The sequence below is a fragment of the Fundulus heteroclitus genome, chromosome 17 (assembly GCF_011125445.2).
Source record: "Fundulus heteroclitus isolate FHET01 chromosome 17, MU-UCD_Fhet_4.1, whole genome shotgun sequence".
NCBI lineage: Eukaryota > Metazoa > Chordata > Actinopteri > Cyprinodontiformes > Fundulidae > Fundulus > Fundulus heteroclitus.
This window is the reverse complement of record NC_046377.1, coordinates 18,055,214-18,077,196: the sequence shown is the minus strand read 5'-3', so window position 1 is coordinate 18,077,196 and position 21,983 is coordinate 18,055,214. Positions and strand designations below refer to the sequence as shown.

The following is a 21,983-nucleotide window of genomic DNA, read 5'->3' as shown; positions in this document are numbered from 1 at the left end:
GCTATTTAGTTTAAAACGTACCTTTCAGAGTATTTGTCTGCTTTCAGGAACTATCAAATGATTCATTGTGTATCTTTGGATATAGAGCGACCTCATGTGGTCAACACTTGCTACAACATCATTTGTCTCCAATGAGTTTGTGCTTTCATGGCTTCAGACTAACTTGTTGCTCAACTTTTTATATAATAATAATAATAATAATAATAATAATAATAATTTTGGTAAAAAGTCTACTCAAGTACTAAGTAACTGATCATGTCTGATTTTATTGATATTCAATGATGGATTAGAAAAAATAAAACCGTGTGCATATTCTAGTATTTTGAATACTTAAAATAAAATTTTTTAACCAAAAATTAAACATCCATCCATCCATCCATTTTCCGAACCGCTTTATCCCTCATGGGGTCGCGGGGGTTGCTGGTGCCTATCTCCAGCGTTAAAAAAAAAATGTAAACATTCCAGCCAAAAAAATTAAATAATAAATCTATATCTAATTATTTCAACATAACACTTTTAAAACCAATAATTACAGCAGTTAATTCATATATGTTTGAACAGAGTAAAGCTCGGTGTCAACTTCCAGTAACACCGCTCAGACCTACTGTATATTCACTTGTCCTCCGAGCTAGGCTGAGTTAATAGAAAATAACATTAAAACAACAAAGCTTGTGAACAAACAAGAAGTCTCCATTTGACATAAACTGCAGGTCTGTGTCTGTCGCATTTTTTGTTTCATCAAGCTGCTCACGGTGAGCAGAGTAGCCAAAGATTTTACTCAAAACTTACTCGAGAAAATATAGCAAGATCGTTCTCACCTCAAGTTAGGTGCTTCACTAAAATGCAGGCAGTTTTATAACCTCAACAGTCTAATTTGGGTAATTTCTTATTCAGATATGCAGGAATATTAACAGCGGGATGACGATAGAAAATTTGGGTCATGCCTATGTTCAAACTCATCAGTTAACATAATCATGGTGTTGTGAAGTTGGGAAAAAATGGAAACGTATTTTATACTGAAGTTGGTCTACAAGAAGTGGAAAATGATAATTAGCATCATATTAGCAAATTTTTACCCTCGCCTAAATTATTATACTCCATGAGCATAAAACACACATCATATAACCATGTTTACAGAATTAGTTTTAAGACTATTGGGGTTTATTTTGTTGTTATTTTTCTTTTCAAATGTCTGCATGTAAAATTTCTTCTGATATATAGAATTTAAACCAGACCCACAAGAGTGCTAAAAATCACTACTGTACGTTACCATAAAAAAAAATATTTTTGACTACTTGAAAGGCATTTGTTTATGGTCCAATGGCAAAAAATTTGTTTGGCAGTAACTAATGAGCAATAATTGTTTATGATGTATTTACATTTTTATCATTTGGTGTGCTATCCTACCTTTTGACAAACCTGATGTCTCCGTTTGGTGGGAAAGTAGTTGCTCCAGTGGGCTGTAGTCAGACACACTCCTTCAAGGAAATAATGTATATTTAAACACAGGAAATCAGTAAAAATAAAAATGAGCTAAATTAACTTAGTCTAAGAATTTTATTTAAACAGCATGCCCTTAATCCATTTGTTTTGTCCCATTCTTTAGCTGACTTTCGTTTTTCCATTTCCTTCTGACATGTTTTATAGCTATCTTGTTGCTGACTGTTTTATATATGAATAAAAATTTACAAGCCTATGCTCACAACCCACCCCCTCAGATGAATAAATTACCAAAATGTGTGGCTTTATATAACTATGTGACAACACACTGGCACTATCATGTATGCAAAGGGCAAAATGAGTGTCTAAGTAAATATATTTCTAAAGGTGAAATTTAGTCAATGTTTACCTTATGCCGGTAACAATACATTCAGACCACACGTGCAGGAAAAAAAAAATCCCATAATGTTTTATCCATAAATGGTGTGTAATGATAGAGAATGACATTTAGGGGAAAAAAAGTATTGGACGCATAAACAAAGACGGCTGCCATAGGCTACAATCAGACACGGAACCCAGATTAAAGCTCCTGCCAATCAGTGCCAGCTGGTTCCGTTCTATGTGATGGCCAATCAAATTCCTTCTCATTATATTTTAAAAACTTGAGCGCTCTGAATGCAGGGTAACTTTACTTGACAAAGACTATTTTAATGACAATATTTAGTATGTACCGTATTACTTTTCAGAGATTTTAACAATATTTAGGTTTTTAGTTGAATGTTCCTTCGTTAACGTCTATAAATATTGTACACGTTCTCTTTTACGCAATTGTAGGTCCACTTCAGAGGCTTTTCGATGCACAAAACCGAATCTTCTATGTGAACTTAGCCAAAAGAGTCGACTCCTTTGACTCAAAAATACCTCTTCCCGTATGACTCATTCTAGCTTGTGTGGATTTATTTAACGAAGTTATCGCTCACAGTGATCTCCAAACTGCATTAATATATTGTATGAAATATCCTCTCAGACGGGAATTTGTCCCACAGTTCAACCAAAAGAATCGGCTCACGGAGTCGGCTCGGTTGCGAGCCTTGCGGTCCGAGTGCGCTTCCTGGTCACGTAGCTCTTACGTGCCTCCCTAAGCCCCGCCCACAGGGTTGAGCAGCGTTATGAAAGCGGAGCAGTGGGAATGACAACGGAGTCACAGCTAAGAAACCCCCACAAAGCTGGTAAAATAACCCACCTTATCGTTCATTTTATGTAATTTAACGGCGTGTAGCGGTAAATGTTTGTTAGCTGCAGTCACTCATGTCCGTGTTGTGGCTTAGCAGCTGCGGCCCCGGTGCCGTTTATGATACATAACACGGTCACATGTAACCTCACATGTGGATGACAGCGGTCATAACTGTGATTACTGCACCTGTATCTCCATCTTTATGTCCATTGAAATGAACGCATGCACCACGAAGGCACAAACGAGATGGGAGCTCTTACACATATGTATATTAAATAATAAGATATCTAGGATTTGTGAAAAACAAGTTCTACACATAATTTCTTTAAAACTATTCACCACCCTCATTTTGATTTTATTTTGTTTTTGTGATAGACCAACCCAAAGTATAAAAGTGTGAAGTAGAGGGAAAACAGTTTATGTTTCATTTCTATTGTTTACGAACACTAATCTGAAAAGTGTGGCTTGCATTTGTATTCAGCTGCTTGAGTCAACACCAGTAGACGGTTCTAGACCAAATTCACCAGGTGGGGCCAGTGTTTATACATGGGGGCATTAAAAAAACAAGGCCTGTATGTCATTGTTTAATATATTAAGGGAGCCAAAGAATCACTTGTGGCTCTGGAATTGCAGGTTTCTCAGCCCTGATCCAGCAGATGAAGACTGTGATCCTATCTCGATATGGCCGGAGCTAAAAGCCACCTCAATTTTTACATCATTGTTAAAGTAAAATTCTAAAGGTAAAAAAAAAAAGATGAAATTGGTCTAAGGGGACAATCGGTTACGGTTTCTGTGTCATGCACATCATCAGAAGAAATTTATTCAGTATTATGTCTTCAGTACGGGGGCTTTAATAGGGGCCAGGAGCGGTCCTACAGGCACTCTGGCCCCAGTCTAGAGGTCAACCCTTTGTAGAAGCATCTTCCTGTCAACTCTTACCAGCTTCTCTTTGCGTGCCAAAATGTGGTAAACCCCACGGCACGGTGCTCCCACCGCGTCTCCCCCTGGGGCCGGTGTGTCCAGGTTGGCTTTAGTAATCACGAATCTTTGTTTTTCCCGTGCAGAGATCCACCGCGATGCTTCGCGTCACCGCTGCGTCTCTGTGCGCCTCCTGCCAGGTGATGAGGGTTCTCCTGCCCCCGTCTGCCTCCCTCACCTCCGCGGCGACCCCCCACGGCAAGCGAGAGGAAAACCAGCAGACGGTCGACTCGCTGTACGAGCTGTCGGTGGACATACGGAAGATCCGCAAGCTGAGGGGCTGGGTGTTGTCCGAGAGCCCGGCCTACGTGTGCGAGACGGCTGACCTGCTGAGGGACATGGGCGCGGACGCGGCGGCCATCGCCCACATCCTCGAAACCCACCCCGAGGCCGTGCTGTGTCGCCCGGAGGACGTGGCGGCCCAGCGGGACCTCTGGGAGTCGGTGTGTCCCAACCGGCGGGCCCTCATGGGCATCGTTGAGAAGTTCCCGGCTTCCTTCTTCACCGTGAGCCACCACGGCAACCAGCGGGCCAACATCCTGTACCTCCAGAGCCTTCGCCTCAACAAGAAGATCATCAGCAAGCTGATGGCCAGCGCGCCGCAGAGCTTCAGCCGGCCCGTGGAGAGCAACCAGGAGGTGATCCACACCCTCAGGGAGACCTACTTGGACCTGGGCGGGGACGAGGGAAACCTCCGGGTTTGGCTGCAGAAGCTGCTCAGTCAGAACCCGTACATTCTGCTGCGTCCGGCTGAGGCCTGGAGGGACAGCCTGGGCTTCCTGAGGGAGCGGGGCTTCAGCACAGAGGAGCTCCTCAGCCTGGTGTCCAGCCTCAGGGCCTCCATCTCCGAGCTGAAGCCCGACGCCATGCAGCAGGCGCTGGCCTACGTCCAGGGCGCCCTCAGCTGCTCCGAGGACGAACTGAAGCAGATCGTGATCCGCTGCCCGGCCGTCCTGTACTACACGCTGCCGACGCTGGCGGGGCGCTTCCAGGGGCTGATGGACGCCGGCGTGCGCACCGAGCAGGTGAGGGAGTCCCCCAACGTGCTGGAGCTCACCACGCAGATCGTGCTGTACCGCATCCAGAAGCTGGCCTCCTACGGGTACGACGTGCGCTCCGGCAGCTTGGACGTAATCGTGGGGACCAAGAAGGACTTCGAGACGAGCTACGCCAAGCTCAACCTCAGGCAGCAGAGGCCGCTCTTTAACCCCGTAGCTCCGCTCAGGACCGTTGAGGAGTGAGGAGCCCGACCGCACACAGGACTCCCGTCTTACAAGCGTCTGGAAAGATGTTAGCTGATGGGAATGAACACTTCTCCTTGTTGCCTTCGTCAGACTTTAGCCTGACATGCTGCTGGTGTTTGATGGAACCTCCTCGCTTTGCTGGGACCTTAACTTATTCATTACAAAAAGGAAACTAAAAGTAAGTCAAATTTTCTTGAAATTAATGTATTTTTCCATGATTTTAAGCAGGTAAATAAGACTATTTGCCAATGGAATAAGATTTTTGCACTTAAAATGTGAATATTTCATCTCCATCATCTTATTTCAAGGGCAGGATATCTAATTATGTCATTGTAGGGGTCAAAATACTAACTCCATTGGCAAATAGTCTTATTTACATGCTTAAATCAAGGAAAAATACATTAATTTCAAGACAATGTGACTTTTGCTTCCCTTTTTGCAGTGTTTAGGCTGCTATACTTCAGAAAACATGTGCAAAACATTAATTATACTTAATATACAGAGCCTTGGCCTTGATCTCTCTCTTTGCCACAGAGCCGCTCACTTCCATGTGTTATATTGGGATTTAAGTGATAGGCTGACACAAAGTAGAGCAGGAATGAAAACTGGAGCAAACACTATGCATGTTTTTTATTTATATTGCTTTAAAAAAATAAAAATCTAAAAGGTGTAGCCTTTGTTTGTATTCGGCCCCCTTTGTTCAGACACACCTAAGTAAAGTCGAGTGCAGACGTCACCTGAGGATTAAAGAGAATCCGGATGAGTCTAAAAAAAAAAGCTTTGATACAGACGCCGCATGTGGGAGAAGAGCTTTTTCTGCCCAGCGTTTAAGATGACGCGACATTTGGGAGAAAACTAACACGCCTTGTCCCCTGCAAAACACGCTGGAGGCTGCATGATGCTTTGGGGATGCTTTTCTGTTGCCTAGATGGCGAAGCAGATTAGAGTATTTACGTTCCCCTTCTGGTTGAACGGCGGCTGTAAACTTGGAAGTAGAGGTTTGGTTCAACGCATTCTTGTGTGTTTAGAATGGTCCAGTCAAAGTCCAGGCCTGGAAACAAGTAGGAATCTGTGCCAGGATTCATAAAACTGTTCAGAGAGGCTCTGCGTCTATTTGTAACTGAGCTTGAGCTTTTTCTTTTTTTTTTGCATAAATAAAGGATAAATATATCCACCTAACATTTAACCTCTTGATAATAAAACACATTTTTACGTTGCTGCTATTTGGCTAATGCAGCTCTATAACTTTTAACCTTTCTGGCTTTGCTGGGACCTTACCTCATGCCCTTCATATCTTTGGACTGGTTTAAACAAAAAAAAACTCTGCATGGCTGCCATTGCCAAATAAATGCTAAATATGACCTGAAATCATAGTGCAAAGATATGACTGTCTTGTTTCCTTCTGCTTTTCCTGACAATGCAGCCTCCAACATTCTTCAGGTCAGTTTTCTAAAATAACTGTTTGGATTCATTAAAGTATTTGCCCGTCTTTTACTTTCTGTCCTTGAATCTCCTGAAGACTGGGGCATCTGGACGTTGACCAAAGGTTTTTATCTCCCGGTGTGTGCAGATTGGCTGCCTGTGTCTCACAAGCTCTGCACTGGTGGCAGCACAAATCTGTTGAGAGCTCTTTTCTTAGAAGACATTTGTGTGTGGCCGGCTGGACTCTTGTTCTTTGAAGACTGTTCTTTCTCATTGCGACGCAGAGCAGACAGCGTCACGCTTTTCTCTGGAGGCAACCACAGCAATCTGCCTTGACTTTACTGCCGTTTGTTCTTAGACTTTCACAGCTTCACAACATGGTCATTTTGAGAAAAACCAGATTGACAAAAAGAAATTCTGATATATTGGACTTGTAATCCAATAATGTAAAAAAATTAATAAATTGCAACAAATGCTGGAGCGAAAACAGTTGCAAACTGCCTCAACGTTTAACCGTGACTCCTTTGCTTTGCTGCTGAAACTGCAACTGCCGGCATTTTGACAAGTCACAAAAGATGTTTTTTTTTCTTTTTAAAAAAAGGTTAATTACTGTGGAAATGGTACAACCCACCTGAAATAGAGGTGAACAATACCTTAGCATCAGTACAGACTAAACATACCGACATCTGTCCCATAAGTAAAAACTGGGCCAACTATAATTGCCAAAATTGACATTGTTGCCTTTTCAATACAATTTTCAACTCAATTTTACTCATAGCGCCAATTCATGAAACATGTCATCTCAAGGCATTTCATCTTTCCAAAGTCAAATTCAATCAAATCATACAGATTGGTCAGAAAGTTTCCTCTCTAAGGAAACCCAGCAGATTACATCAAGTCTCTCCAAGCAGCATTCACTCCTCCTGAAAGAGCGTAGAGCCACAGTGGACAGTCGTCTGCATTGTTGATGGCTTTGCAGCAATCCCTCATACTGAGCATGCAATATAACCAGCTGCAGAGAGAAGGAAATGAGCAGCAAATAAAAATGATCAAATGCTAAACTGCCTCGGTTACAAACTCTAAACACATGGAAACTCATATGTGCAAGGTGAAGATCACATTCAAATGAATACGCCGGTGTCTGGTTGGTGGTACATTTATTTATTAAGGGTTTTACAGGGAAGTCACTGTGATTGGAAAGGCGTTTTAGTCCTCTTTGTTTTTTTTTTCTCCAAAGTTACTAAGAAGGGCAACAAGATGGTTAATGTTATTTTGCCTCCACGATGGAAAGGAATGAGACACATCCACAAGTACTGAGGCCAACCAAAACACTTGTAAGTTTACAATAGGTGGTTAAAAAAAAAAAAAAAGAACAAGCTTTGTTGAAAATGATGGTTAGAAAACACAGAAGCTTTTTCTGGATGTCTTTTTTTTCCCCCGTACAGTCAGTTTTTAAAATTCTTTATTTACTGAGAACTATCAAAAAACAAAAATAAAACAACAAACAAAAGATTCATCCATGATGATTTCTCATATCAAAAATATATCAATGAGTTTGTGGCTACACAAGGAGAGAAAACATACATAAAATATCCAAATATGTACAAGTTGTGAGAGCTGCAAATTTATTATATACACGAGGATGTTTGTCGCTGCCAATAATGACCCAAAGGCGGGCCCAGAGAGTCGAGCCCAGTGAGTCGGCCGCTGCAGCCCGGCGGCGCTGGCTGGGCCGTGCCGTCCGGGCCGTGCCGTCCTCAGAGTCCACAGTCTGTTTAATAATCGGGGGATGTGTGCGAGCGCATTCAATCCTCCTGAAGGTGCATTCATGCAACACTGCGGTGCTGGAGGTAAACCTTTAGTCCCTTAGTGTCTGCTTTTATTTGGCTGACAATATGAAGGAGAACGTGCAGAAACACCTGGAAAATAAATACAGACATCCTTCAGATTCCTTCCTGTTGGGTTTGGGTGATTTCTTTAAAAAAATAAATAAATAAAGTCAACTAAACCAATTGAAAATTTAAACCTTGGAGTATTTATTCCATATTCTAAGACTTTCAAACGTTAGAGCTCATGTCTGACATGGGAAAACTCGGATGATTCCGTTTTATCCTAACATGAAATAAAACAGTTTTGGCATGATGACCAAAGAAGAAGAAAACTGTGTATAAAAACTGGATGGATGGGTAAAGTGGTTTTCTGGTTAAACATGTTTACAGGCAATAAAACCGACTCCGAGTCTGATCTGAAAACACTGTTTACAACCTGCTAAAGATGTCTTCTACCAATTCATATTCAATAAATTAATGTGTTCAGATGAGACTAACATGCTATTTTTTAAACATTTATTCCATAAAATTTGCATTTCTTCATTAAATATGTTTCTTTTTACACATCTGATGTAATATTCTAATCTTAAACATGTATTCATTCGCTGCCAGCAGAAAATCCTCATAATTAAACAGACAAAGGCTTGAAAACATCAATGTTTATAAAGATCTCAAATGCACTGAATCTGACTATATTTCCATTCAGCCACATTTGCATCTTTAGATCTGAGTAATCAAGACTTTTCTAAGAAATAATAAACTGGCGATCAGTAAAAATCTTAGATTCCTACTTTAAATGAGCTCATTTTCAGTAACCTGTGGTTGTTTTAACTTCCTAATGAAGAAATAGATTTTTGTGGATGACCATTTCATCCAGGACTGTCACAAAACATCTTAAAAGCAGAACTGATTCTATCCCAGTATTCCCACTGTGTGTGTGTGTGTGTGTGTGTGTGTGTGTGTGTGTGTGTGTGTGTGTGTGTGTGTGTGTGTGTGTGTGTGTGTGTGTGAAGCACATTGGACACTAACTTCTCAGTGGTTGCTCTGTCTCTGGACTTTAGAGCCTCGGCCGTGGCCAGAGTCCTCGTTGTGCCGTTTCCCGCTGGTCTGTGTGACGGGATGGTGCTCCGCTGCTTAGCACAAACAAAAACGTAGCATTTAGAAAGTGAACGCACGACCTCAAGCATTTAGAGACCAGCTCTACACTACAACAGTGCAGAAATACCACATCATAATGCATCTAAAATAGACATGTTGCTGTGGATTCTCGTGTGCTGGGGATTTGGTTTGTACCTTTTTGCAGGGCAGGAACGTTTGGGCTGCTTTGAGTGTAACGCATCATGCTGGTAGCCGGAGCGTAACTCGAAACTTCAGAAAGACGAAACAATCAGAGGAATAAATTAGGATGACAAACAGATGATTATGAAACAAAATCCGGTTTGCAGAAGCTGTGGGCGTGCCGTGTGATCCCTACCCTGCTTGTGTGTGCCGTTCCCAGGATCCCCTTGCAGGTACATCATCATGCCACTCTGCCAGTCTCCCTGCGAATGTACCGGCATCTGATAGGCTGAAAAAAATCAAAGGAAAACACCAAAACACGCTTAGCTGAGCTGCACAACGTGACTCAAACTGAACAAAGTCTGCGTTATGTGGCCGCCTGAAGCCTGAGAGGATGGGATCTCGTCTCTGTTACCTGCTGCAGCGTGGGGCGACGCGTTGGCGGGGAACGCCATGACGTCAGAGGACGTCTCGTTGTTGCCGTTCCCGTTAGAGTTGGATGGAACTGTAGCCAGAAGGCCTGAAGATAAAAAAAATTAAAAAATAAAATAGTCAACAACTCAAACAGATGAAATCAGGTGTTTTTCGTTAAGCTTGATCCGTTTTAATCCAAATGTTTTATCACAGAAGCGTATCAGATTTGAAATGTCCGTACCGAAGCCTCTGTAACAGGAGAGCTGCTGGTAGATCTGCTTCATTCGCTCGATGTTGATGCAGCTGGCCTCGGCGTGGTTCACCATGGGCTTGGGGTAGTGCACGCCGATGATGCACTTGGCCGCCTTCTGCACGGCCTCCGGAGCGCTCCACGGGTCGTAGATGTACTTGGCCGGGAATCCTCTCAGAACGGGCAGGTAACGCCTGAGCGGACGTGGAAACAAGAGGGAAAGTGGAGCGTTTCGTTACTCTGGCTGTGCCGCTTCACCGCATCCAGGGAGGTAAGATACTGACAACCGTGAACGGCGGCGGTACCTGATGTAATCGCCGTTGGGGTCGGTGCGCCGGCCGAACCCGACGGGGCAGTAACAGTGGAAGAACTGCTGGAAGAAGGAGCTGCAGGAGAGCCACATCCAGCTGCCGGCGTTGACGCTCCAGTCGGCGTCCAGCAGCAGCTCCTCGAACACCTGACGACACAACAGCAGCGGTCAGAGACGCTCGGCGACACCTCCCGCTGCACGGAGAGGCGTGGGGCGGGCGCCGGCCTACCTTCATGCCCTCCTCCCAGCTGACCCACAGGTCTCCCCTGGTCAGGAAGCAGGCCACGGCGTGCCGGGCCAGGTGGTGGATCCAGCCCTCCTGCCTCAGCTGCGTCATGATGGCGTCGATCCAGGGGAAGCCCGTGCGGCCCTCGGCCCACTTGGCCAGCGCCTCGGGGTTGCGGTCCCAGGGGATCTGAACGCAGATGGGGTTGCTCTCCATCTTGTCGAAGCAGGGGTTGTTGGTGGCCGCCGTGTAGAAGAACTCGCGCCACAGCAGCTGGCCGTACAGCGACAGAGGAGGGGAGCTGTTCTTCTTCACCTGGAGTCGGACATTAGGGTTTAATCATTTAGTTTAAATCGTTTCAAAAAAAACAGCGACACTGACTCAACAAACCCGTCTAAAAACTGAACTAACCAGAAGGTTAACCGACCGTCATGAAAAGCGTCCTTTTAATTTATTTGAGCAGCTTGCTGGCCTGAATATTTATATTTAGTCGTCCCTTTTTCCAAATTCAAAGCAGTTGGTCAGGCTATTGCTGACGTTCCTGGAACCAACTGCACGTCTTCTTCTGCGTTTCATTCCAGGATGAAGTCATGGATGGAGATTTTTCTACCAGAAAACTGTGGGAACTGTCCTTGTCTTGTTTTTCTTTCCTATAGAAAGTACTCCTGGCCAGTTTTGGGAAGAAGCTACACTGCAAAAACAGAACTAAAAATAAGTAAAAATTTTCTTAAAATGAGTGTATTTGTCCTTGATTTGAGCAGGTAAATAAGATGATTTGCCAATGGAATGAGAGTTTTCTACTTAAAATAGGAACAATTCCTCTCCATCATCTTATTTCAAGAGCAGGATGTCTAATTATCTTATTTTAGGTGCAAAGATACTCATTCCATTGACAGATAATCTTATCTACTGGCTCAAATCAAGGACGAATAGACTAACTTTAAGAATATTTTACTTGTTTTTAGATCCGTTTTTGCAGTGTATTGACCCTCTGTTGTTTTTGTTTTGATCGGTGGAAATGAGTTTAGTTATGCTATTTCCTTAGATGAAGACACTGATGGAGATTAATCTTTTTTTAATGGAAAGTACCCCTGGCCCTTCATCCCTTCAACCCCCAGCCGGTGTGCAGAGGCTGATTCTTCTCATGGACTTTCCTTCTTACTGTTGCCACATGCTTGCTTGAGGATGAGGGATTGCTGCAAAGGTCGGCTGGACTTTCTAAGTCATACTGGGTTTAAATTATAATTTTTACTTGGGTGTAAATGGTTCATGATTGCGTATTAATTGAGCTAACTGAACTGAAAGTACCACTAAAACTTGTAACGTCCCCCTCGCTTTTATACTTTGAAAACAGAAGCATCATGGTGCCAACAAACCTTCCTGAAGAGGTCGGTGAGTTTGAAGTAGAAGAGGCGACAGGAGAGGCAGCCGAAGCGCAGGTAGGGGCTGAGGCCGGTGGGGCTCGCCAGCAGCGAGTTGGCATTCATTCTGGGACGCTCGAAGTTGGCCACCCACGCCTGATGGATAAAACCAGCCAGAGTCAGAAACGGAAAAAAGCACCAACGGTTAAGCTGAAAGCTGGACTAAGTCAGAGACGATTTCACCGACCTTCCTCTCCAAGTGCCTCTCTAGTCGCGTGAGGGCTTCGGTCTCCCCTCCAGGCCACACAGCTGAAGACAAACCTTCAGTGTCAAAGCCTGAAAGTTCACAAAAAGAGAATGTTTCAGGTCCACCTTCATTTCTCAAGCCATCAATTCTCCGGTTTCACGAGATTTTTCACCACTCACCCAGTTCCTCCAGGGAGGGAACCCCAAACTTGTCGTCGTGGTCTTCAGACAGCGGCGTGACGCATTTCCCCATCACCTCGGCTGTTATGGACTCGGCTGGTAGCTCCACCGGATCCATACGACTAATGAGAGTCTGGAACCGCTTGTAGGTGAGGGGAGACTGACCCCCGTTTAGCTCGATGATCCTGATGACCAGAGACATTTTCTTTTAGATAAACAGTAATGAGAACGACAGGACTGTGTTTGAGGCATGAGCTGAGCTTAACGACTCACCTGTCCAGGTCGTAGAGGGTGTGGGAGATGCGAACCGTCACCTCCACGCCCGCCTCGGAGGCCAGCTTCTTAATGGCAGCGTCTCGCTCCTTCCCGAAGGGCTCGGAGTCGTACTCGTAAGACAGCCGAGTGATCTTCCATTCCTGCGAAAACAGAGCTCAGCTGAACGTTCAGGGCTTCCACAGACGGAGCGCCGCGCCTGGAGGCATCCAATCACCTTGAAAAGTCTGGGAAAGACATCGGTGGGTTGGCCCCGGATCACAAACAGACGCGAGTTGAGCTTCCGCAGGCTGGAGTCCAAATCCTCGAGACTCTGCAGAAGGAACCTGCGGAGAGAGAGAGAAGAAGAGTCAGAGTCCACTTTCATTTTATTTAGTTTGTACCAGACCTTAGCTAGGAGACCAGTGTTCCTACAGCATAAGGCAAGTTAAATTCAAGACTTTTTTTAGACCTTTTAATGCCACTTGAAATAAAAAGTTAAGACCAACTTCAAGATAAACAAGACAAACCTGGCTGTGACAACTTCACCCAAATGTTTATTTTAACATAAACCATTATTTTCTGGCCCAGTAGACATGTTTAAAATTTTGAAAAACATTCCATATAGGAAGAAAGCTAAAAAAAAAAAAAAACACACACAAATTACAGATATATTTTTAACAACTACTGAACTGAATTCACAAACTTTGTTTTGTTCCCTACTAAAATAAACTGTAAATCAGTTTTTAAAACCACAACATAACCAGTGCCAACTCTTTTTCGCAGCTATGATCCGGCTGCAGCAGTTTTTATTGGTTCCACTATCGGGACGGAACCAATAATGGTTACATTGAGCCATTCGGTAAATTAAAAAAAAAATATAATTGTGTCAATTATTTTACCGTTTGGTAAGGATTACAAAAATAAAATCCTATTTATGACCTGGTAACAATTTTAAGACCTAAGAAAGACTGATTTAAGACATTTTAATGCCAATTAAGGCCTTAGTTTTATAATACAGAATTCAATGCCTTTTAAGACTTTTTAAGGATCCTTGGGAACCCTGGAGACGCACTGAGACGTGGAAAGGGTCATTTTTCTGTGATGCGGTCAGACTGCAGCTCCTAAAGCTGCGGAGGTGACTCATCAGAAACGTCACCGCTACACGAGTCTAATGTCAGGAAACCGGGACGAATCGGCTTCCTGCCGGTGACGGAGGGGCAAACGTGTCACTGATGGGGACGGGAGCCGGCAGAAGAACCCGCCCACTTGTTTCTGAACAAGGAAAACTAGAACCTTTATTAACCATCCGCAGATTTAGAGCTAGGTTAATACTTTATGGGTCAAACTGTCACGGTTTACATGAAAACCAAACCATTAAAAGTCTTAAACATTATAGTTTAAAGACAAAATCTGCCTGATTGGTTGGTGCTCCATCCCACCTCCACATATTCTCAGTATACAGGAGTCCTGCTAAACCAATTAAATCCAATAACTCCATACAATACAGTCAGCTTGATAAAGAAATGGACGGAAATACGAGTGAAAGTCAGATTCAGTCCGACTGGTTTAAATAGACGATCTTTTATCACACAACAGACACATAAGCGAAGATGATTCACACAATTATTTAAGTGACTGTTCACATTTAACTGTTTCAAAGCCGTTACTGTGTTATATTTAACTCAGACGCCCGAGTAGCCATTTGTAAACTTCCTAGTCTGGATTATTCTCCGATGCCTAAAATGTCTGTATTGTCTTCGTATCTTCTCTGAATGAACCGACTCGACACTGAATCAGGAGGAAAAGTTCGGAACATCTTCGCCGACACGCTTTTAGATCACCGGAAACAGACTCAGGCTCCAGCTGAACGTTCGTGGGCCAACACTGCGGAGACGATGAGCAGACGTGCGCCCTGAGCTGCCACCTACTCCCAGGTAAACACAGACAGAGCAGCAGTAATGCGCCGCTTCCCGTGCCGTTGCTATAGTGACCCAAACAAAGAGGCGGAGGCATCCTGTGGCAGGGCGACGGCTCAGAGCTCGTGGGAAGGTTGACGGGAGCCAAAACTTGTCACAGGCTCCGTTTGGGTTGCTCTAAAAACAGAAAATCCAAATAAAACCAATTAAAGTTTGTTTGTGCTCGAGGCCAGGGGGGGGTGAATACTTTAGCAAAGCTCTTATCCCTTTCCACGGCTCCAAGACAGCAGCTTTTACACTTTATACAGCCAGATGTCTCTGTAAGCAGCACCGCTTGTTACAGAAGGGCTACTTTTCACTGCATGTCATTAAAAGCCAGCTACAAACAAAACTACCTCTTTGTAATTTGGATTTTTTTTTTACCCCCCACCATTAAGAAAACTTTCCAATACCTGAGCATGGAAAAATTTGGAGGGGAGAAACCTTTCAGCTTCCCTTTTTGGCCGATGAGTCACCGTCTGACGTCTCCGCCCATAAGCGAGGTGCAGCTTCAGGAAACGGAGCGGATCTCCTCTGATCCAAGGTCAGTGAAACGCTGAGGCTCAGGAGAAAAGAGGAGCGTTCCCTCTAAACGTCTGAGCAGCTCAAACTTCAAGCTGTCAGCGTCTCTGCCACCCTCCCTTCCTTTAACAGACGCTTTCTGGAGCGATCAGACGCCGACGTGGTCACCAGGACGGACTCTGTAACGTAGATGTCAGACGGCGGCGGCTTTTGTGGGGATTAGAGCTCATTGTGGAGCGGCTCGGCTCGGTGGACAGCGCTGGGACTTCTGGCCTGACGGGGTGGCAGAAGTAGGTCAGGAAGGCCGGAGAGCCGAGGGGTTTGCTGCCAACACGCTGACCTACTTCTTCCACACCGGGTGGAATGACGGCGGGTAGCGAAAGGTTATTGCGATCGCGTCTTTATTCGCTGAAAAGCTCCACTCAGACCTAAGAAACGCTGCTTTAAAAAAAGAGATTCAGCACAAAAACGGTTCAGTGAAACATCTGAATCTCTCAGTGTTTAGGAACCTCAAACAAAAACATCTAAAAAGAGCTTTTTTTAATCCTCAGGAGGCTTTTCTTTGCGGGCAAATGTCGAACATTCACACAAATAGAGCAAAAAAAGAGATGAATCAGGGCTTTGTGATTCTGCTCTGCGTCACGGTGAGCTGCTGTTGTGTAACAGTGAAGGGAAAACATGGATGCTCATAGCTGCTGCTGCTGCTCCCCTCCTGCAGACGGCACCAGACCCAATCAGACCGTTCGCAGCCAAGCGTGTGGCCTAAACAACGCGCCGCGGATAAATGTTTGGGTCCCAAGGCGAAGGAAACCGATACCCCGTGTTTAGACTGGCCAGACCTTCGGCGTAACGCTGAAGGCCTTCTCTGCAGGGACAAACATTCACCAAACGTCAGCATCTCTCTTCCGCGTCACGCAGCACCTTGGAAAATGTGAGACCGACCAACAGAAAGTGATGCTAAGTTGTTCAGTGGAAGGACAACTTTGGTGGTTTTCGGTTTCATCTTGCCTGAATAAAGCTAGAAAGCATTTGTACTCCTGAGATAAAGCTTTCACACAAACACAGGCCGAATTTTCCTCTTTGCAAAATAGCTCAAACTCAATCAGACGGTATGCAGGCGATCGGTGAACGCCTGTTCTCAAGTCTCATCCTCTGTTGAGGACAAACGTTCCCTGCCAAAACGTTCAGCTTTGCTTTCCTCTGACCAGCCGTGTCTCCTACAGGGAGACCGTTACCGCCGTGAAGCTCTGCAGCTCCTCCAGAGGTAACAAGGGCCCGCATGAAACTCCTGTACAACTTTTGCCCTGAGCCGTCTGCTGTGTTCCCTGGTCCCTGATGCCGATGGTTGACTGAAATCCTCCAACAAACACCGTTTATAATTAGGTCACTTCTGAAGGCAACTGGTAGAAGTGGAATTTAATTAATTAGGGGTGGAAGATTGTAGGGGCCAGATTCTGAATACGAAATATGAAAAACATGCGTCGCTTTACTTATATTTCACAGTCTGACCCTCCTTTGTGTCACGCCAAGTCCTAGAAACCTTTTCCCTGAGTTGTCATCATCTAGACTAGACCACGCAGACCAGACTAAGAACAGGACGACCCGACAGATCGGTACGAGGACGTACGTTTCGTTCACCGCGCTCTTTTGGACTTGCTGTAGGGTGACGACATTTTATAGACCAAAAAACAAAGACAGAAACTTAGTTAATCAACAACTACATTTAAGAAGAGGTTGAGAAAAAAAACTAAACAAAATTAAAAATCAAGTCTAATTAACTTGAGCAGTTACGTTTCAAGCATATAAACGTGTAATAATCGGCCTCGAAGGCCCAGTTGTGTGCTTTTCCGGTCTTGATTCAGATAGCCGTGTCATTGCGTTAAGAAATTGCCGATAAGCCGTCGGGTGAAGGAGAACTTTGGCCTAACTGGCACATGAGGCTGTACTCCCATTTTCAGAAGAGGGGAGGCAATCAGGCCAATATATCAGCCAGATTTCTGATGCTCTCTGATATCATAAACTAGCCGTTAGCGGGCATAAACTCGTCCCTACAGCTGATAATCTATTTACTTTAAAAAGGACAGAAGTGTGGCTGAACCCTGTTTGACGGTGCAGGGTCGACCCACATGTCCGGAGGGGGGGGGGAGAAGTTTTCGGTCCGGTTGTGTTCCTGGGACTCATTTCTCCAAACAATTACACAGACCTTTAACTTAGGGACCACCTAAGACAACAAGCAGAACTCCCGCTGAAAGGTTCGCTTGTTGTGTATTTCAGAAGCATTTAACATACATGAAGTCATATTAAGGCTCATTTTTAATCAAATTTTGTGGTCTTTGCTCAGGCCTCATTAAATTAAATCTGCATCTGATTTCAAGTGCCATGTTTTATTTTGGTTGCACAGTTAGTGCTTCCATGGCTTCTTTGTTATTTTGTCTCTTATTTGAAACGGTTTTTGTACGACTTTGGTGATAATTTGGCTCGCCGTGGGCCTTATTTTCTTGGTTCTGCATCTTGACGGTAACTTCCTGTCTGGGATATATTGACAAAAGGCTGAGCAGACAAAAAAGTATTTCTTTAAGGTTAAATATTATACTGCTTGTTCTGCCGTTCGTTTACTACATGAACAAGGTTGGCTAAATAAACTTACTCACACGTTTCAAACTCTGGATCTGCAACTCGCATCGAGAATATAATTCTTTCAGAAAATATCTGCATACAGTCAGAGCGGTTCCTGCAGGACTCAAAGGCTGCAAGGAGTCCCGGTGTTTTGCCTGTAAAGCGAGCCCAAACCATCCCCCATCCACCGCTGTGCTTCACGGCTCAACAACAAGTCTTAAGGTTTGTAGAGATGAGGGTTTAGCCCCGTGCAGAAAGCAGCTTCACCATGCTAGCTGCTCTGGACGTATGGGATTGCCGTCCCATGATGCTGCGAGCTTACTTAGACCTGAGCGGTAAATCGGTTTTGTCGATTAATTAAAATTAGCAACTCCTCAGTTTGGAAAATAGAAACGTTTTATTTATTTTTTTGCTAACGCTCTCTCCTTTCAATCCCAAAAAGGAGCAAATTGTTTTGAATATGCATTTAGTAAAATATATTGTCAAAACACTCCTAAGAGGAAAGCTTTTCGCCCTAAAGACGAGGCACTTTAATTTATTCATTTGCTAATTGAATAAATTAGCCCAGTGCGACGTTACACAAGCGACATCTGTTCTCAGATGCGTCACAAAAACTAGCAGCAAACATTTAGTGCAATCTTTTTTTAAAGATCGCAATAAGTTGCACATTGAATTCAGGTCAACACCCAGATGATATTATACGTAAAAACTTTCAGCAGTTTGTTTTCATGAAACAAAAAAGAAAATTGATAAATAGATTCCGTAAAAAAAAAAAAAAAAAAAAAAAAAAATTTAAATCGGTGCTGGCATCACAAAACCAACTAAGATAGCCGCCGCTGGTCTTTGCTCGACACCTCAAACTTAATAAGATTGTATGGAAAGTGTCTGTAAACATCTGTTTTTGTTGTTATTGCCAAAGATTTTCTGAAACTACATTTATGTTTGGCCGTTGCTTGCTCCATTCTAACTAAAGCTTATTAGCCATTCTGGCTGTATGTTCTAAGGTGGACCCCCAACCTTCGTCTCGACTGTCTGACTCCTCTAACAGATTAGCTCCATCCATCCTCCCTGTCCACACGCTGGTTGGTTCTCGGCCACATTAGCAAGCTGCACAGTAGATCAGAAGGTTCTGCTCTAACCAGAACACCCTCGTCTACGTGTTTACTGTGGCAAACAGGAAGTCTCGTGGTTTTCCATCAGTGAGACTTTCTTCTCGAGACTCTTTAGTCAAAGGTCGTGTTTGTTAGCGTTTATGCTCTACTTGCAAACTGGGCGACTTCTGAGTGGGCTCGCTAGTGCTTGATCTTCTTTTTAAGGCTATCAGGGGTGGGACATTCTAAAACGCTTAACGTGAAAAACGCTTAACGTGAAAAAACTTAACGTAGTTTAATGTACCTAATCAACGATCAATGATCACCAAATTTCTCTTCATATTGTGTTCGATCTTTTTATAGTTTTATGTGCTTATGAAAGGCAATATGAGAGAGAAATTTGGTGATCACCGAACGTTGTTTAGGTACATTAAACCACGTTAAGTTTTTTCATATAGCCACCCTCTATTAAATACTTAATGTCATATAAGGTCCATAATAATTGGACTTTGGTTTTCATTTTTTGATAGTCTCATGTACTTATGAGGAGCAATATATGAGAGAAATTTGGTGATCACTGAGCGTTGTTTAGTTGCATTGAATTGCGTTAAGCTTTTTCCTTTGCCTCAATGAGGCAGAAACGCTTAATGTTAGATAATGTCCATAATAATTGGACTTTGGGTTTGACATTTTGTCAGTTTTATCATGTGCTTATTAGGAGCAATATGAAGGAGAAATTTGGTGATCATTGATCGTTGATTAGGTACATTAAACCACGTTAAGCCTTTTTCTCGCCATAGGCGCCAATGAAGAAGAAAACGTTAATGTGAGATATCTTCTATAATCGTTGGATTTTGGTTTATTTTTTTTGACAGGCTTAAGTCTTCATGACAAGATATGGCCATGCGAAATTTGGTGATGATTCCTCGTTGTTTTCCTACCTTAAGCCACGTTAAGCTTTTTCACGTTAAGCGTTTTAGAATGTCCCTCAGGGGTTGACATTATGCATGCCACACTTTTGAGATTTTGATTTCAAGTCTAATCCAGAAAATCCCAATAATAATAAAAAAAAATAATATCTTTCTTCCTATTTTCACAGCAGCACACATCAAATTGCTCCATTACCAGCTCCTGATCAAATAATCAGTGCATCTGATTTGCATCGCCTGACTTACTCTCCTGGTAGATCTTCAATAATAATAATTTAAAAAAAAGGGCTAAATCCTACATTTCATTTTTATTTTTGACACGCGAAGCACAAATCCTGTTGGCACAAATGCACGACAGGGTGTCGTTTCTGGGGCTGCTGTTCTCACCTCCACCTGTTGATCCCCACGTTGGAAGAGCCAGCGAACCAGGGGTCGAGGATGTAAACGCAGCGGACGGTGTCAGCTCCCAGCAGAGAGTCCTTCAGCGACGGGTTGTCGTGGAGCCGCAAGCCCTTCCGGAACCAGTGGATCGTATTAATGACCATCACTCAACTGGACGAGTCCTTCACTTATTCCTTTCGTGAGCGACGTAAGCAGTCTTCTTTTTGGGGGGGAACTCGCTTGATTTCGATCCCAATTCGCAGAGTTATTAGTCTCAGAAGGGATGGGGGGGGGAGAGTCACTTTGGAATAAAAAATAAAAATAAAAAGCCCGGATATTTGGTTAGCCTTGCTCTAACAGGACTTTTTCCATAATGTGGAAAAAATGATAAACAGTTGATCGGTGAAGCATCTGGCCGCAGAGGAGAGGGATTTCCGCTGAAATGTGTGGGATGTGAACCCGGCGGGCTTTAGGACTCCGCTAGCCGCAGCGCTCCAACCTGGTTTGTTGTATAACTTGTTTTTTCTGAATGATGGAAAAAAAACACAAAATAACGAAAAAAATGACTAAATCTCTCGACTTGTGTCGCACTCCAATGACATTATATGACCCTTAAAGACGGAATATTACACTGACCCGTTAGTTTAGGCGGCTGACGACGCTACCGACCTGAATACGCCGTCGCAGGACCTGCGAACGCCAGGAAAGCTCGTTATGTAAACACGAAACTACCAAACTCGTCGCCTTAACGTCGTCCAAACAAACGCCCAGTTGTCAAAAAATTCTCCTCGTCCGCTTCCGACAGGGTTCCCGCTGGAAAGCAGAGGTCCGAATGGGGAAATGTGGGGATTTTTTGCTTATAGCACAGCAGAAGACCGCCGCTCCTCCTCTTTGGCCGCACCTACAGCCGTTGCTCCGCCAACTGGCGACGTGCTCGCGCTCAGAGCTGCGCTGTGATTGGTCCAGAGCGATCGGTGCGTGTCTCGGCGTGGTCACGTTTTTGCAGCATGCTCTCTCCCTTACGAGGCGAGGCCGCCCAGCATGTGCAGCAGACTATGTTGTTTTATCGGAGTTCTGACCTATTATGGCGGCTTGGCCCGGCATGTTACCGGGTTTATTCACTCGGCTCTGGTAAGACATGAGCTGAATGGAGGTGAACGAGTCCAGGCAGCACAGCCGCTTCATTTTGAGCGCATTAAACAGGTTTTTACAGAAATAGAATATGACAAAAAAGGGAAACAAACCAACCTGCAGACTTAACAGCTTACGGAAATTGACTTGAGGGTAATTTGGGGAATGATTGATGAGATCTTCAAACAATAAATTGAAACAGCGTGGTCAGGAGAGGACCCGGATCAGCACATGAGGTCGTACGTGTCGCACATTACGTGTGGATGTTTGCTGTAGTTCACCAACAACTTTACCACCATTTCCAGTGTTCTCTAACCCTTTTCTCTCTGATGCTTCCTATTTACAGACACAAAACGCCCGACTTTACTCGATTAGATAGTTTGACATTACATTGAATACTTAGACTATTCATAGACAGCCACTGTGGATGCGCACCCGTATCCTCTATAAATAAATCACCTGCTCTTCAACCAATACAAATAAAGATGTCTCCTTTTAGTTTGATCCAAAACTAGTCTGTTTAGAATCACTCGTCCGTGATGTCTGTAGATATTTAGTTTTTGATATCCAAAACAGAGAAATGCGTCACACACATATAACAAAATGGCTTAACAATTATGCAAGTAAAAAAAGATTGCAGCATCGGCAGGATGTTGTAATTCACTATTCTCACCACAGAGTGGCGCTATAA

General features: G+C 43.9%; 2 protein-coding genes across 7 annotated transcripts; one reads left to right on the top strand and one right to left on the bottom strand.

The window, feature by feature from the left end:
• Nucleotides 1-2,497: 2,497 nt before the first annotated feature.
• On the top strand, nt 2,498-5,148 carry LOC105934024 (transcription termination factor 2, mitochondrial). The gene is made up of 2 exons (XM_012873839.3): nt 2,498-2,669; nt 3,739-5,148. The coding sequence occupies exon 2, from the start codon at nt 3,751-3,753 to the stop codon at nt 4,891-4,893; it is 1,143 nt and encodes a 380-aa protein (XP_012729293.2). The 5' UTR covers nt 2,498-2,669; nt 3,739-3,750; the 3' UTR covers nt 4,894-5,148.
• Nucleotides 5,149-7,458: 2,310 nt separating this feature from the next.
• On the bottom strand, nt 7,459-21,086 carry LOC105934007 (cryptochrome-1). Of its 6 annotated transcripts, none has more exons than XM_021322192.2 (15): nt 20,798-21,086; nt 20,168-20,686; nt 12,903-13,011; nt 12,686-12,828; nt 12,413-12,597; nt 12,234-12,322; nt 12,002-12,142; nt 10,629-10,940; nt 10,395-10,546; nt 10,081-10,283; nt 9,841-9,945; nt 9,626-9,714; nt 9,441-9,519; nt 9,177-9,280; nt 7,459-8,237 (listed from the first exon to the last, which is right to left on the bottom strand). In XM_021322192.2, the coding sequence occupies exons 2-14, from the start codon at nt 20,323-20,325 to the stop codon at nt 9,180-9,182; spliced, it is 1,866 nt and encodes a 621-aa protein (XP_021177867.2). In that variant the 5' UTR covers nt 20,326-20,686; nt 20,798-21,086; the 3' UTR covers nt 7,459-8,237; nt 9,177-9,179. The 6 variants fall into 6 exon arrangements, with proteins under 6 accessions (XP_021177867.2, XP_036004901.1, XP_036004902.1 ...); XM_036149008.1 differs by having other exon boundaries at nt 20,831-21,086; XM_036149009.1 differs by having other exon boundaries at nt 9,441-9,515; nt 9,622-9,714; nt 20,168-21,086.
• Between the last annotated feature and the right edge of the window lie 897 nt (nt 21,087-21,983).